The sequence below is a fragment of the Zootoca vivipara genome, chromosome 1 (assembly GCF_963506605.1).
Source record: "Zootoca vivipara chromosome 1, rZooViv1.1, whole genome shotgun sequence".
NCBI classification, from domain to species: domain Eukaryota; kingdom Metazoa; phylum Chordata; class Lepidosauria; order Squamata; family Lacertidae; genus Zootoca; species Zootoca vivipara.
The window spans coordinates 3,553,749-3,567,952 of record NC_083276.1 but is presented as its reverse complement, the minus strand read 5'-3'; the positions used below and the strand labels follow the sequence as shown (position 1 = coordinate 3,567,952).

At 45.5% G+C, this 14,204-nt stretch overlaps 1 protein-coding gene across 24 annotated transcripts in view; it reads left to right on the top strand.

Annotated features, from left to right (window-relative positions):
* Nucleotides 1-14,204, top strand: part of TRIM9 (tripartite motif containing 9) — a 67,365-nt gene that overhangs the window by 32,783 nt on the left and 20,378 nt on the right. For 23 of the 24 annotated variants that reach the window (XM_060277173.1, XM_060277116.1, XM_060276992.1 and 20 more), the window contains 2 exons: nt 8,534-8,644; nt 11,695-11,848. In XM_060277173.1, the coding sequence (XP_060133156.1) occupies nt 8,534-8,644; nt 11,695-11,848 (265 nt within the window). Of the gene's footprint in view, nt 1-8,533; nt 8,645-11,694; nt 11,855-14,204 lie in introns of all 24 variants that reach the window. The other variant, XM_060276941.1, reaches the window with a different exon arrangement.

The window sequence follows — 14,204 nt, the reverse complement described above, 5'->3', positions numbered from 1 at the left end:
GAACACTGTCCAACCATCTTGTCCTCTGTCGTCCCCTTCTCCTAGTGCCCTCCATCTTTCCCAACATCAGGGTCTTTTCCAAGGATTCTTCTCTTCTCATGAGGTGGCCAAAGTATTGGAGCCTCAGCTTCACGATCCGTCCTTCCAGGGAGCACTAAGGGCTGATTTCCTTAAGAATGGATAGGTTTGATCTTCTTGCAGTCCATGGGACTCTCAAGAGTCTCCTCCAGCACCATAATTCAAAAGCATCAATTCTTCGGCGATCAGCCTTCTTTATGGTCCAACTCTCACTTCCATACATCACTACTGGGAAAACCATAGCTTTAACTATACGGACCTTTGTCGGCAAGGTGATGTCTCTGCTTTTTAAGATGCTGTCTAGGTTTGTCATTGCTTTAAAAATGTTTAATGCTTTATTATGTTTTTATATATTTTGGAAGCTGCCCAGAGTGGCCGGGGCAACCCAGTAAGATGTGGGGGGTATAATTTGTAAAGGGGTGTAATTTGAAAAACTATCCTTATGGAACGGGGCGCCCCTATTTCCATCAGAGAAATGTTGGAAGGCATGCCGTTCTCGTGTTGCCACCCTCCAGACCCCGTGTGGAGAGGGCACTCAAAGAACGGCCTCAGATCACAGAGTTCGGATATGAAGAAATGATCGCTGCAGTTCTCAAGATGCTGGGTTCTGCTCTTTATCTGAATCATACAACCTGTGAAGGCTCCAAGATTGTGAAATGACAGTGTTCCTTCAGCTTGTTCTGATTAGAAGAGTGGTGTGTGTGTGTGTGTGTGTGTGTGAGAGAGAGAGAGAGAGAGAGAGAGAGACAGAGAGAGGAGAGAAGCTCAGGAAGAAGAAACAGATGACGTTTGCAAAGCTGATAATGAGCTTTGGGGTCTCTTAAAGGAGTTGGATGTAACTTGAGTTCCCTTGAGCAGTTATTTACACAACATCACCCCTCAGTAATGAGTACCCAGCCCCCCCCCCCCCCGGCTCCCCGTCTTCTCTGCCTGCTGGATTGTTTTATGAGCTATAAAGTTGCGTTGAGCATTTGAGTACTTCATTGTGGCCCAGAGGCAGAACTCATTTGGGTCATACCATATGCACATTTGTTGGTCTTAGATTTGAAATTCCACCATCTTCCAGGTGGCGCTGTGGGTTAAACCACTGAGCCTAGGGCTTGCTGATCAGAAGGTCGGCGGTTTGAATCCCCGTGACGGGGTGAGCTCCCGTTGCTTGGTCCCAGCTCCTGCCAACCTAGCAGTTCGAAAGCACCACAAAATGCAAGTAGATAAATAGGAACCGCTACAGCGGGAAGGTGAACGGCGTTTCCATGTGCTGCTCTGGTTTGCCAGAAGCGGCTTTGTCATGCTGGCCACATGACCTGGAAGCTATACGCCGGCTCCTTTGGCCTATAGAGCGAGATGAGTGCGCAACCTCAGAGTCAGTCACGACTGGACCTAATGGTCAGGGGTCCCTTTACCTTTAACTTCCTGATGCAGTATTTCCTCTAAGCCTTCTATAACAAAATCCACTGAAATAAATGGAAATTAATTCAGAGTGAATGTAGAACAGTGAAACACAAATCCATCAATTTTTTCTAAAATTAAATAGACCCATTTCTAGGATCTTCCTGCTGTATTCTTCCATTATAATATAATATAATATAATATAATATAATATAATATAATATAATAATATAATAATATTGTTTATACCCCCCGATCTGGCTGGGTTTCCCCAGCCATTCTGGGTGTCTCCCAACCGAATATTAAAAACACAACACGGCATTAAACATTAAAAACATCCCTAAACAGGGCTGCCTTCAAATGACACCCCCAAAGATTTTGAGCTTTTTTTTTTTTTTTACAAAAATGTTAAAAACAAAGTGATTTTTCGATTGACTTCCCTAAGATCCAGGACAAAGTACCGCCTTTTGGAAATTCCCTCCAGACATCACTTCTGCCTCTGAAATCCTGTTAATGTCCAGGAAAATCTGGGCGTATGACAGCCCTGTGTGGACTTGCAAGTTTTTAACTCCCTGCATTTTTACTGAGGACTGGATTTTCCATACCTGAAACGTACGCTTTTGTTTTTGAATGAAAGCAAGTTTCTAGCCCTTATGGACATGGGAAGAGTGCCTGGGGCTGGAGAAGGGCCGAGTGCGACTTCCAGTGATGCTGGGCTTTGGGACTTACTAGAACAACTTATTCGCTCTCCAGCGCCCAGCATCATAAATGATGCAGAACAATAAATAACCATGCATAATGTGGCACTAATTATGTAAAATATATTTGCATTGTTTTATGAGCATCATTTATTTAGAGTGCAGCATTTCTCTTTTCTATAGCTCAGAGGCTGGGTTTTAAATAATGCACAAAATTCCCCGGGCCAGTTTTTAACTCTTTGTAGGGCCAAGGTTTTGTAGTGTCCAGATCAAGGGACGTCATAGCCCTGCTCGATTCTGCCTTGGTCAGGCCACACCTGGAGTACTGTGTCCAGATCTGGGCACTACAATTTAAGGATGTTGACAAACAGGAATGTTTGCAGAGAACACAACCAAGATGATAAAGGGTCTGAACCAAGCCTTAGAAGGAATGTTTGAGGGAGTTGGGGCTGTTTAGCCTGAAAAAGAGGAAACTGAGAGGAGATATGAGAGCCATCTTGAAATATCTTAAGGGCTGTTACCTGGAGGAGGGAGCAAGCTTGTTTTCTCCTGCTTTGAAGGGTAGGTCCCAAACCAATGGATTTCAGCTACAAGAAAGGAGATTCCGACTAAACATCAGGAATAGCTGTTCAGCAGTGGAACCGTCTCCCTTGGGAGGTGGTGGACTCTCCTTCCTTGGAGGCTTTTAACCAGGGGTTGGATGGCCATCAGGGAAGCAGGTGGCGCTGTGGTCTAAACCACTGAGCCTCTTGGGCTTGCCGATCAGAAGATCGGTGGTTCGAATCCCCGTGACGGGGTGAGCTCCCGTTGCTCAGTCCCAGCTCCTGCCACCCTAGCAGTTCAAAAGCACGCCAAAAAGTGCAAGTAGATAAATAGGTACTGCTCCGGCGGGAAGGTAAATGGCATTTCCGTGTGCTGTTCTGGTTTCGGTGTTCTGTTGTGCCAGAAGCGGCTTAGTCATGCTGGCCACATCATGACCTGGAAAATCTGCGGACAAACGGCAGCTCCCTCAGCCTGTAAAGCGAGATGAGTGCCACAGCCCGAGAGTCATAGAATCATAGAATCATAGAATCATAGAGTTGGAAGAGACCACAAGGGTCATCCAGTCCAACCCCCTGCCAAGCAGGAAACACCATCAAAGCATTCTTGACATATGCCTGTCAAGCCTCTGCTTAAAGACCTCCAAAGAAGGAGACTCCACCACACTCCTTGGTAGCAAATTCCACTGCCGAACAGCTCTTACTGTCAGGAAGTGCTTCCTAATGTTTAGGTGGAATCTTCTTTCTTGTAGTTTGAATCCATTGCTCCGTGTCCGCTTCTCTGGAGTAGCAGAAAACAATCTTTCTCCCTCCTCCATATGACATCCTTTCATATATTTGAACATGGCTATCATATCACCCCTTAACCTTCTCTTCTCCAGGCTAAACATACCCAGCTCCCTAAGCCGTTCCTCATAAGGCATCGTTTCCAGGCCTTTGACCATTTTGGTTGCCCTCATCTGGACACGTTCCAGTTTGTCAGTATCCTTCTTGAACTGTGGTGAGTCGTCTGCATCTGGACTTAACTGTCAGGGGTTCTTTACCTTTACCTTTGGATGGACATCAGTCACGAATGCTTTAGCTGAGATTCTTCATTGCAGGCTCTTGTAGTACCTTCCCACTTTATGATTCTTTGATTCAAAGGTTTGTTGAAAGGGATGAGAGATGTCTGGTACTGTATTGCAAATATGCCCTCACAGAGCTACAGTTCCCAAAGTGGTTTAATAATCGATCTCTTTCTCCAGGAAACCCTGGGAATTGTAGCTCTCTGAGTGGAATAGCAAACTACAGTTCCCAGGATTCTCGGGATGTGTGTGGGGGGGAGCAATGGCTATTTAAAGTGGTATGAGACCACACTAAATATGAAGTGTGGAATGGGCCTTATTCAAGAGAATTAGAGGCAGCTGGACCGGAGGCAGTGCTGAACCGGAGGCAGTGCATATCAAGTCCTTTGCAGATTTTGTCTGTAATGTATTATTGTACAGACATGTTGGCCTTCAACTGGGCTTGCTGTTGAGGTTATAAAAAGGTCATAGGTCAGGAGTCACCCCTGACCCAGGTCAAGCCCTAACCTCACAGGCTACAGCTCTGTCCCCCAACACCAGTTAAGGCCCCGCTGGGACTGTGTTGAACCTCCTTCTGTGAAGCTAAGAGCCATTATTGAATTCCGGAGCCCTTGAAACTCCTTCCTTGCCATACCTGAGACAGAGCATCCATCACCCTGTGATTTATAACCATGGAGCCTGTGTGCAGAGCAGATGGTGGCTCCTTCGATAATATTCTGAAAGCGTCAACTTTGAGTGGAGAGGCGAGATATTTCATTATCTAGGAAGAGCAGGAACCTCGACTTAAGCTGTAAAGAAGATAAGGAGATAAAAGATGGTTTCCCCCGCAAATCCCATATTTGCAATCTCGCTCTCCAGGGCTGGGCTCATCTCCACAAAGAGCATTACCGGAGGCCGTTGCAATGAAAGGGAAGGCTCTTTCAAGGCTTTGCTTACTTGTCCTTAGGCTAGAGGTTTTATAAGAACAGAGGAAGCTGCCTTATGCTGAATGCCATTGCATGTCCTGTAATAAATGAAATTAAGCACCCAAATGCCACTGCATGCTGCCAACTGCCTACCACCAGGTAGCAAACATTGAAATCGAATAGCATTAATGTAGACATCAAACAACTGGCAAATATTTGAACGTTGAGTCGACATCAACATTTGCAAAGGGGAGCAAATTACTGGGACACATTGACTTCAGTTAAAAAGAAAAGGCCAAGGGGGTGCCACTCAAACTGGGTCTGTATATTTTATTTATATTTATTTCGTACAATTTATAAACTGGTTGTTTGTAAAAAACAAACAAACAGAAAAACCCACAAAGCGGCTTACAAAAAGATAAAGCAACAAAAACATTTACAATACTTTTAAACATGCTAGAAGTTAAAATACTACAACAGGTCAAAATTCACATTAGCATTTCTAAGCATCTAGGTAGGCTTAGCCTGAACAAGAATGTTTTAGCAGGCGCCAAAAAGAATACAGTGAAGGTCCCTGCTTGATACCAAGAGGGAGGGGGGTCCAAAGTATAGGCGCTGCCATACTAAAGAATTGAGTTCTTAGAAGAAGAGAAGAAGAAGAAGAAGAAGAAGAAGAAGAAGAAGAAGAAGAAGAAGAAGAAGAAGAAGAAGAAGAAGAAGAAGAAGAAGAAGGCCGGGTTCCCCCAGCCATTCTGGGCGGCTTCCAACAAAACACTAAAATACAGAAATGTGGAGTGTGTGTTATGTGGCAGATGTTGTTGTTGTTTAGTCGTTTAGTCGTGTCCGACTCTTTGTGGCCCCATGGACCAGAGCACGCCAGGCACTCCTGTCTTCCACTGCCTCCCGCAGTTTGGTCAAACTCATGTTGGCAGCTTCGAGAACACTGTCCAGCCATCTCATCCTCTGTCGTCCCCTTCTCCTAGTGCCCTCAATCTTTCCCAACATCAGGGTCTTTTCCAGGGAGTCTTCTCTTCTCATGAGGTGGCCAAAGTCTTGGAGCCTCAGCTTCAGGATCTGTCCTTCCAGTGAGCACTCAGGGCTGATTTCCTTCAGAATGGATAGGTTTGATCTTCTTGCAGTCCATGGGACTCTCAAGAGTGTCAGGTGTAGTACTGCCAATTCCATCAACTGAAATGGTCGATGGGGCAGATGTCGGGTAAGGAGATCTCGTAGGTATATTGGCCCTGAGTTATTAAGGGCTTTGTAGACTAAGAGCAACACCTTGAACTTGTCCCAGTAGCAGATCGGCAAGCGGTGCAGATCTCTGAGCACAGGTGTTCCATGCTGGGTATGTCTCGTTCTTGTCAGCAATTGTGCTGCAACATTCTGCACCACCAAGCACGAGGGAAGCCGCACATAGAGTGCATTGCACTCATCCAGTCTTGATGTAAGTCAGGTTGCCGTATTTTGGAAGAGCAAAAAAAGAGGACGCTCTGATGGCCATTCAAAGCAAAGAAATGCAATTTGTCCCAAATTTTACCCCTGAAAAAGAGGACGTGTCCTGGAAAAAGAGGACACATGAATTACTGTGGCAAGACCCTCCCAGGCCAGGAATGGCAATAGCTGCTGTCTTTCCACAAGTCTACCATTGGCGAGACTCTGATATCCGGGCTGCCATTCGGAATCCATGTGTTAATGACCTCATGTCCTCATTTTCTGCAGCTTTGCAGAAACTTGCATGAACTCAAATGTCAAATGTAATTGTGAAGAAGCAACACAATGTGCGAGCCCCTCCTACTGGATGCGTGCAGTACTGCTGTACCAGAACTTTAGAAGAGCATCTGCTGGATCAGGCCAATGGTCCATGTAGCCCAGCATCCTGTTCTCACAGTGGCCAAGCAGATGCCTGTGTGAGGCCTGCAAGCAGGACCTGAAGCTGAAGTGGAGGTGGGTTCCCACGAGGCAAGACAAAGCGGTAACAGCGAGAACCTTTGTTGAACTACAGAACAGGACAAGAGGGGCAAAGCAACTGCTTAAATACATTTCTGGAGGCCTGGGCCACTCCCACTCTCAACGTGATTGGCTGTCTAAACTTCCAAGCTGCGAATCCTAAGTCAGAGTTTAAGGCCCAATGGCAGAGCCCCAAATGCTGAAATGTTCTGTGATTGGATATCATGTGTCGAATCAGAACACAAGGGCTCAGAATCCCTAGTCCAGACTCAAGCTCAGGCACCACAGATCACTGAATACATAACAGAATCATTGCTGCCTCTGATTGTGGAGGTAGAGCAGAGCCATCTAATCCTCTTTTCAAGCCATCTAGATTGGGGGCCACCACTGCCTCTTGCAGGAGGGAGTTCCCTAGTTTAACTCTGCACTGAGTGAAGAAGGGCTTCCTTTTATTTCTTCTGAAGCTTCCAGCATTGACCTTCCATGAGTTCTTAGTGTCTGCAAGCTACGGGTCATGAAGGCGTCGGAGAGCCAGGCTGGAAACATTCCTGAGTTATGCCTGGGGGATCATTCCTCCCCCCACTGGTTTCCAACAAAGCCTTAACACGCTGAACAAGGTTCACTTGTGGGAATGTTGGGGATGTGGATTAGGTAGGATATATTATTAGATAGATCCTATCCAAGTTTGTGTTAGCAAGCTTCCAATATCAGCAGAGTGATATTCACCTTTTGTGCGCAGCAAAGTGTGAGCTCAATATTATACTTCCTGGCAAATCCCCTTGTCCCTCTTAAAAGAAATACACGACACAATAGTATTAAAATAAGATAGAGTTTACTCACATGACATCCTGAGTTAACAGCATAATCTCAGAAAGGCAGGCTTACGTAGAAAAGTTACAAATATCTACATCTGGAGTCTACTTAGTAAAGTGAGGCTCCATCTGGTCTCTCTCTTGGCAGCAGGCCAAGAGGGAGAACCATCCTAACTGGAGATTCTCTGGAGATATGTTCCCGTTGAAGGAGAAAAGGCTAAGAGAGAGAATGGCTGCTAGCTAGGGGCTTTTGTCTGCCAGCTAATCCATCTCATCTGCTTATCTGGAGGAACAGGAACTTAGTCAGGTGTCCCTCCAGGTGAGTCCCTCTTAGTGGACACTCTAGGAACTGTTGTGACTTGTCTGCCCCAGTGTTCCATCCCACATCGCTCAGTGAGGAGGCTCTGGGAAGCTAGAGAAGCAAGGTGCTCAGATGACCCCACAAGTTCTCATGCGAGTATCCCAGAGCCTTCGGGCTGAGCAAGCCTTGTCCTCTTCTGCACCAGTCATACATGGTGCTTCTGAACAGCACAGTCAAGAACCCCCAGGCTCTCAGGTGCCAGCCAGATTCAATGGGGAGTGACTAATGAGAGAACTAGGTGATCCGCTGGGTTTCTTGCAATGCCTGCCCCATTACAGTTGGTTCCCTTGGTCCAGCCACAGCCTCATTTTATACAACAACAACAACAACAACAACAACAACAACAACAACAACAACAACAATTTTATTATTTATACCCCGCCCATCTGATTGGGTTTCCCCAGCCACTCTGGACGGCTCCCAACAGAATATTAAAAACACGATAAAACATCAAACATTGAAAACTTCTCTAAACAGGGCTACCTTCAGATGTCTTCTAAAAGTCAGATAGTTGTTTCTTTCCTTGACATCTGACAGGAGGGTGTTCCACAGGGCAGGCGCCACCACCGAGAAGGCCCTCTGCCTGGTTCCCTGTAACCCCACTTCTCACAGGGAGGGATCCGCCAGAAGGCCCTCAGAGCTGGACCTCAGTGTCTGGGCTGGACAGTGGTACAGAGATAGAACAGCTCATGGCTCCCAGCTCTAGAAACATTGCTGTCTTGTGTGTCTCATTGCAGGTGGTGCGGGACCAGATCTCCCACTGCACAGTGAAACTACGCCAGACGACGGGACTCATGGAATACTGCTTGGAGGTCATCAAGGAGAACGATCCGAGCGGATTCCTCCAGGTTGCTGCTTGATTCTCTTCCCCCCGTTCATACTCCTAAGCATACCTGCCAAGTCTCCCACAGAAAAATACAGGATTAGCATAGCTGTCAAGTTTTCCATTTTCTCGCGAGGAAGCCTATTCAGCATAAGGGAATTTCCCTTAAAAAGGGGGAGAACTTGACAGCTATAGGGATTAGCAGCAGCAGCAGTGGCACCGGAAGTTGCACCGGATGTTGTCCAGCGGCCATCTCAGGGGTGGCTATGCAGCTATCTCCAAGATTGCCACCTCTAAGATGGCCGCTGGGCATGCGTAGAAGCTATTTCCGGCGCCAGCAGCGGCCATTTTATGGTGCCCATAGATGGGCAAACCGGCACCAGAAAAATGGCTGCCGGCAAGAGCGGATTTAAGGGAGATTTACGGGAGAGGAGCTCAAACGGGAGACCGCCGGGAAATAGTAATGAAAAACGGGGGTTTCCCGGGGAATACGGGGTACTTGGCAGCTATGCTCCGAAGAGAGCTATGCTCCTATGGATTTCCTCTTACTGCTGCCAATGCCCTAATTCAGACCTCCTTGAGTTCATGTATACATTGTGGTGGTGTTCATGACCGATCCTCTGGATGATTCTACCAAGCATTCCTAAGCAACTCAAGGCTACAGGTTTGCAAGTCGTCTTGAAAAGATAAACCTGCTAATCTGTTTAACCTTTTAAGACTCAGTCCTTCTCATTCCATCAGGGATGGCCAGAGCAAAGTACAGGGACTGGGCACATCGCATGCAGAAGATCCCTAAATTCAACCCCTGGCATCTCCAGTTAACGGGATTTCAGGAAGAGTCACAGCAAAGTGTCTCTGTCTGAGTCCCTTGGGGAAAACACGGCTGGTAAAGAGACAGTAGTGGGCTTGATAGACCATAGGATCTGAAGCTGCACAAGAGGAACCATTAAATGCATCTTTTCATTTAATATGCACTTTATAAGATGCAAAGAACAGTTGCTGAGGAGATGCAGGTTGCTGCGGGCAGAGAAGCAGAGGAATTTGGCATCAATGGGACATTTTCTCCTGGTGCAAATAGCAGCCTCAGAGGAAAGATTTTCCTTGGGACTACAGCAAAGGCTTAAATCCCCTCCTTTTTGTCTTCTGTGATCTGAATTTTCTCAGGTCTGTTGTGTGGGAATGTTCAGGGAGGCAGGAGAAGATATATTGTTTATTAATATCCTTCCTAACTTATGCTAGCAAGTTCCTTTACTTAGCAGGGTTTTGCATTCCCCTTTTAAACACACAGCAGATAGCTGGTTGCAGGCTTGTTTAAGCCTCTCACTATTAGATTCCTGGTAAGTCCCCTTATATTCCTCTTAAAAGAATAAGCACGCCACAGTCTTGTGTAAAGTATATAAAAGAAGTTTACTCACATCATCAGTTCACATTTGGATCCCTGAAGGCAAACTTAGTTTCAAAGTATATACATGTGAATCTATCCCATATGGGGATAATCCCAGTGTCTTCTGTTGGCTGAAAACCAACAGAGCATTTCTAGCTAGAAAGCTGCTCCAACAATGAAGGAAGTCAAAAAAGAGAGAGATAGAGCTTCGTGCCTTGTGCTTTTGTTACCTGCACAGGTAAGATCACGCTCACCTCTAGTCACATGCAAAGGAATTATGTCCCAGCCCAGTAGGAAACAGGAAGTTTTGACTGCCTGGACCAAACATCCCCTTGCTTGTCCACTCTAGGAAAACAAGGAATGTTGTATTTGACTACTACTTATTTATCACACCCCACGTGTCGGCCTTGCACCTGCTCCACCACTGGTTTCCACCCACTGATAGAACTCACCAAGCTGCTGATACTGTAGGCCAGTGGTTTCTAAACCTTTTGGGGGCCACTGGCCCCTTGGTTCCATAAACTCATTCCCCCTATAGAAAGCATTATTCAGAAGAGAGGTTTGCATGACTCACTAAGAAAGGTAATAATAATAATAATTTTATTTGTTTGTTTGTTTATACCACGCCATCTGGCTGGGTTTCCCCAGCCAGTCTGGGCAGCTTCCAACAAAAGATTAAAAATACATTAAAACATTGGTCATTAAAAACTTCCCTAAACAGGGCTGCCTTCGGATGTCTTCTAAATTGTTGTTGTTGTTTAGTCGTTTAGTCGTGTCCGACTCTTCGTGACCCCATGGACCAGAGCACGCCAGGCACCCCTGTCCTGCACTGCCTCCCGCAGTTTGGTCAAACTCATGTTCGTAGCTTCAAGAACACTGTCCAACCATCTCGTCCTCTGTCGTCCCCTTCTCCTAGTGCCCTCCATCTTTCCCAACATCAGGGTCTTTTCCAAGGATTCTTCTCTTCTCATGAAGTGGCCAAAGTATTGGAGCCTCAGCTTCATGATCTGTCCTTCCAGTGAGACTTCAGGGCTGATTTCCTTCAGAATGGATAGGTATGATCTTCTTGCAGTCCACGGGACTCTCAAGAGTCTCCTCCAGCACCATTGCCCCTTCATGGATCAATGCCTTGTCGTGGCGAAGGGGCTTGAATAACTCAGAGAAGCTATGAGCTATGTCATGCAGGGCCACCCAAGATGGACAGGTCATAGTGGAGAGTTTTGACTAAACGTGATCCACCTGGAGAAGGAACTGGCAAGCCACTCCAGTATCCCTGCCAAGAAAACTCCATGGACAAAGACAACAGGCATACTGTAATAACACAGTGCAATTCAAAACCGTAACAGTTAATTGCACATTTACTCAAAATCAAATCCAAACTATTGAGTTTAATTAATTTAATAAAATGGATGGACTTGACCCAGTGATGCCAGCCCTCCTGCTGCCCTCTTGCCTCTTAACGGCCCCCAGGTAATCACACTGCCTCCATTTTGGGAGCCACTGCTATACAAAGAAACCCACAGCTTTTGAATCCTCAGTGTATGGCAGTCAAAGGCTATCCTGTGTCTAAAAATGGATTTTGCATTTGGATGTCAAGGCTTGTGACCTTCCTCACCCCCGGGGAGACTTTCCCATCCCTGTACTTATCCAAGCCTCGCACACTCTGATTCACCCGCCTCCTTTGCCACCAGATCTCTGATGCGCTGATAAGGAGAGTCCACTTGACAGAGGACCAGTGGGGCAAAGGAACCCTCTCCCCAAGGATGACGACAGACTTTGATCTCAACCTGGACAGCGGGCCTTTGCTGCAAACCATCCACCAGCTGGACTTCATGCAAATGAAAGGTAAATGTCAGAGCAAACCTGTCTCTCTCTGTTTGGAAGGAATGGCAGGCATGAAATACGAGGGGGAGGAAAGGAACAGCAGGTTTAAAATAGCTGCAAGGTATACATTTATTCTAGGCATGTTATCTCCCATGCTTGAACAAAGTTCTCAGGGTGACTAACAATTGCATAATATTTAAATGTCTTTTTTTAAATAAAAAAACCACTGTTCCCTAGAAACCAGTTTTAAAAGCTGAGCTTTGCTGGTGAGTCTGGGTAGACAACATTTCCATATGGCTCAAGAAGAGTAATGTTAACTTGTTTCTTTAGAAATGTTACCAGTCTCCAAGTGGCAAGACACACACTCACTCTTCTTAGATAGAATCCTAGAGATTCACAACACCATCTTATTAAAACAGGAGCACAACAGACATGGAGCATAGAATCATAGAATCATAGAGTTGAAAGAGACCACAAGGGCCATCCAGTCCAACCCCCTGCCAAGCACGAAACACCATCAAAGCATTCCTGACATATGGCCGTCAAGCCTCCGCTTAAACACCTCCAAAGAAGGAGACTCCACCAACCACACTCCTTGGCAGCAAATTCCACTGTCGAACAGCTCTTACTGTCAGGAAGTTCTTCCTAATGTTTAGGTGGAATCTTCTTTCTTGTAGTTCGAATCCATTGCTCTGTGTCCGCTTCTCTGGAGCAGCAGAAAACAACCTTTCTCCCTCTTCTATATGACACCCTTTTATATATTTGAACATGGCTATCATATCACCCCTTAACCTTCTCTTCTCCAGGCTAAACATATCCAGGGATGTGAATCCCTTTTTACTGGGAAGTCATAGAATCATGGAACTGTAGGAAGGGACCCCAAAGGCCATCTAGTCCAAAACCCTGCAATTCAGGGAATCCTGCCCAAAGCCATCCCTGACGTGGTTAACAGCTAGACGCACCAACTCATTGCACCATTCTTATGTCCTTACCGGTAGTTGTGGACATAGCCTCTGGGCTAGGAAAATGACAATCCAGTGGACTTGTAAAAGGGTAAAAGAGTATTTGGAAATGATCCATAATGAATTGAAAAAAGCACTTCCCCCCAAAAAAACTAGAGTCAAAAGGTTATTTATATATGCTGCTACTGCAGCCTATGTTTTGTTAGCCCCCAGATGGAAAACAAGTGAGGTCCCAACCAAAGAAGAATGGCAACTTAAGTTGACAGAATATGCACAACTCGTAGACTTAACATATAGAATAATGCCAACTTTGCTGCCACATACACCCGGACAACACCATTACTGGCTCCAACAACATCCAACATACCATCTCAGGACTGTTTAATTGCTCATCTTCTAACATTGTGTATGCCATCAAATGCCAACAGTGCCCTTCAGCTCTCTATATTGGACAAACAGGCCAAACCCTACGCCAAAGGATAAATGGACATAAATCTGACATCAGGAACCAGAAGACAGAAAAACCAGTAGGAGAACACTTCAATCTCCCAGGACATTCTATACAAGATCTCAAAGCAGCTGTTTTATTACAGAAAAATTTCAGAAACAGACTGGAAAGAGAAGTTGCTGAATTGCAACTCATTAGCAAGCTTAAAACCATGGAGCCACCTGGAATGAACAAAGACATAGGATTCTTATCTCATTATACATGATCAAGCTTTCCTTAGCACCTCAGCCCTTGCTTCCTCCCCTCCCGCAAGACCAATTGCAGTCATTAACAGTCGTTAACAGTCATCAACAGGTTTACCACTCCTATCAGCCCATCACCCATTCCCATCACCCCCACCCTCTGAATATACATAAGGGTCTGGTGGCTTCTTTTTCAGTGTATCTGATGAAGTGTGCATGCACACGAAAGCTCATACCAAAATAAAAACTTAGTCGGTCTTTAAGGTGCTACTGAAGGAATTTTATTTTATTTTATATAGAATAAGAGAACAAGAAGAACATACATTTAGAGAAGACTGGTAAAAGTTTATTGAATATATGCGAAATAATTGTGTGCAGGTGAAAATGCTGGTAGCATTAAGATAAATTCAACAGTGTAAACAAGTTTTGATGGACGCAATAATAGAATATTGAATGGTATATTTTTGTGAAACGTGCAGGGATTTATGATATGTAAAATGAACCAGAGAAAGAGAAGAAGGGAAGTCATTGATATCTTAAGGATGTAAAATGAGTATTTCAAATTGTAAAACAGAAAATTCAATTAAAATTTTACAGAGAGAGAGAGGGAGGGAGGGAGGGAGGGAGGGAGGAAGGAAGGAAGGAAGGAAGGAAGGAAGGAAGGAAGGAAGGAAGGAAGGAAGGAAGGAAGGAAGGAAGGAAGGAAGGAAGGAAGGAAAGAAGGA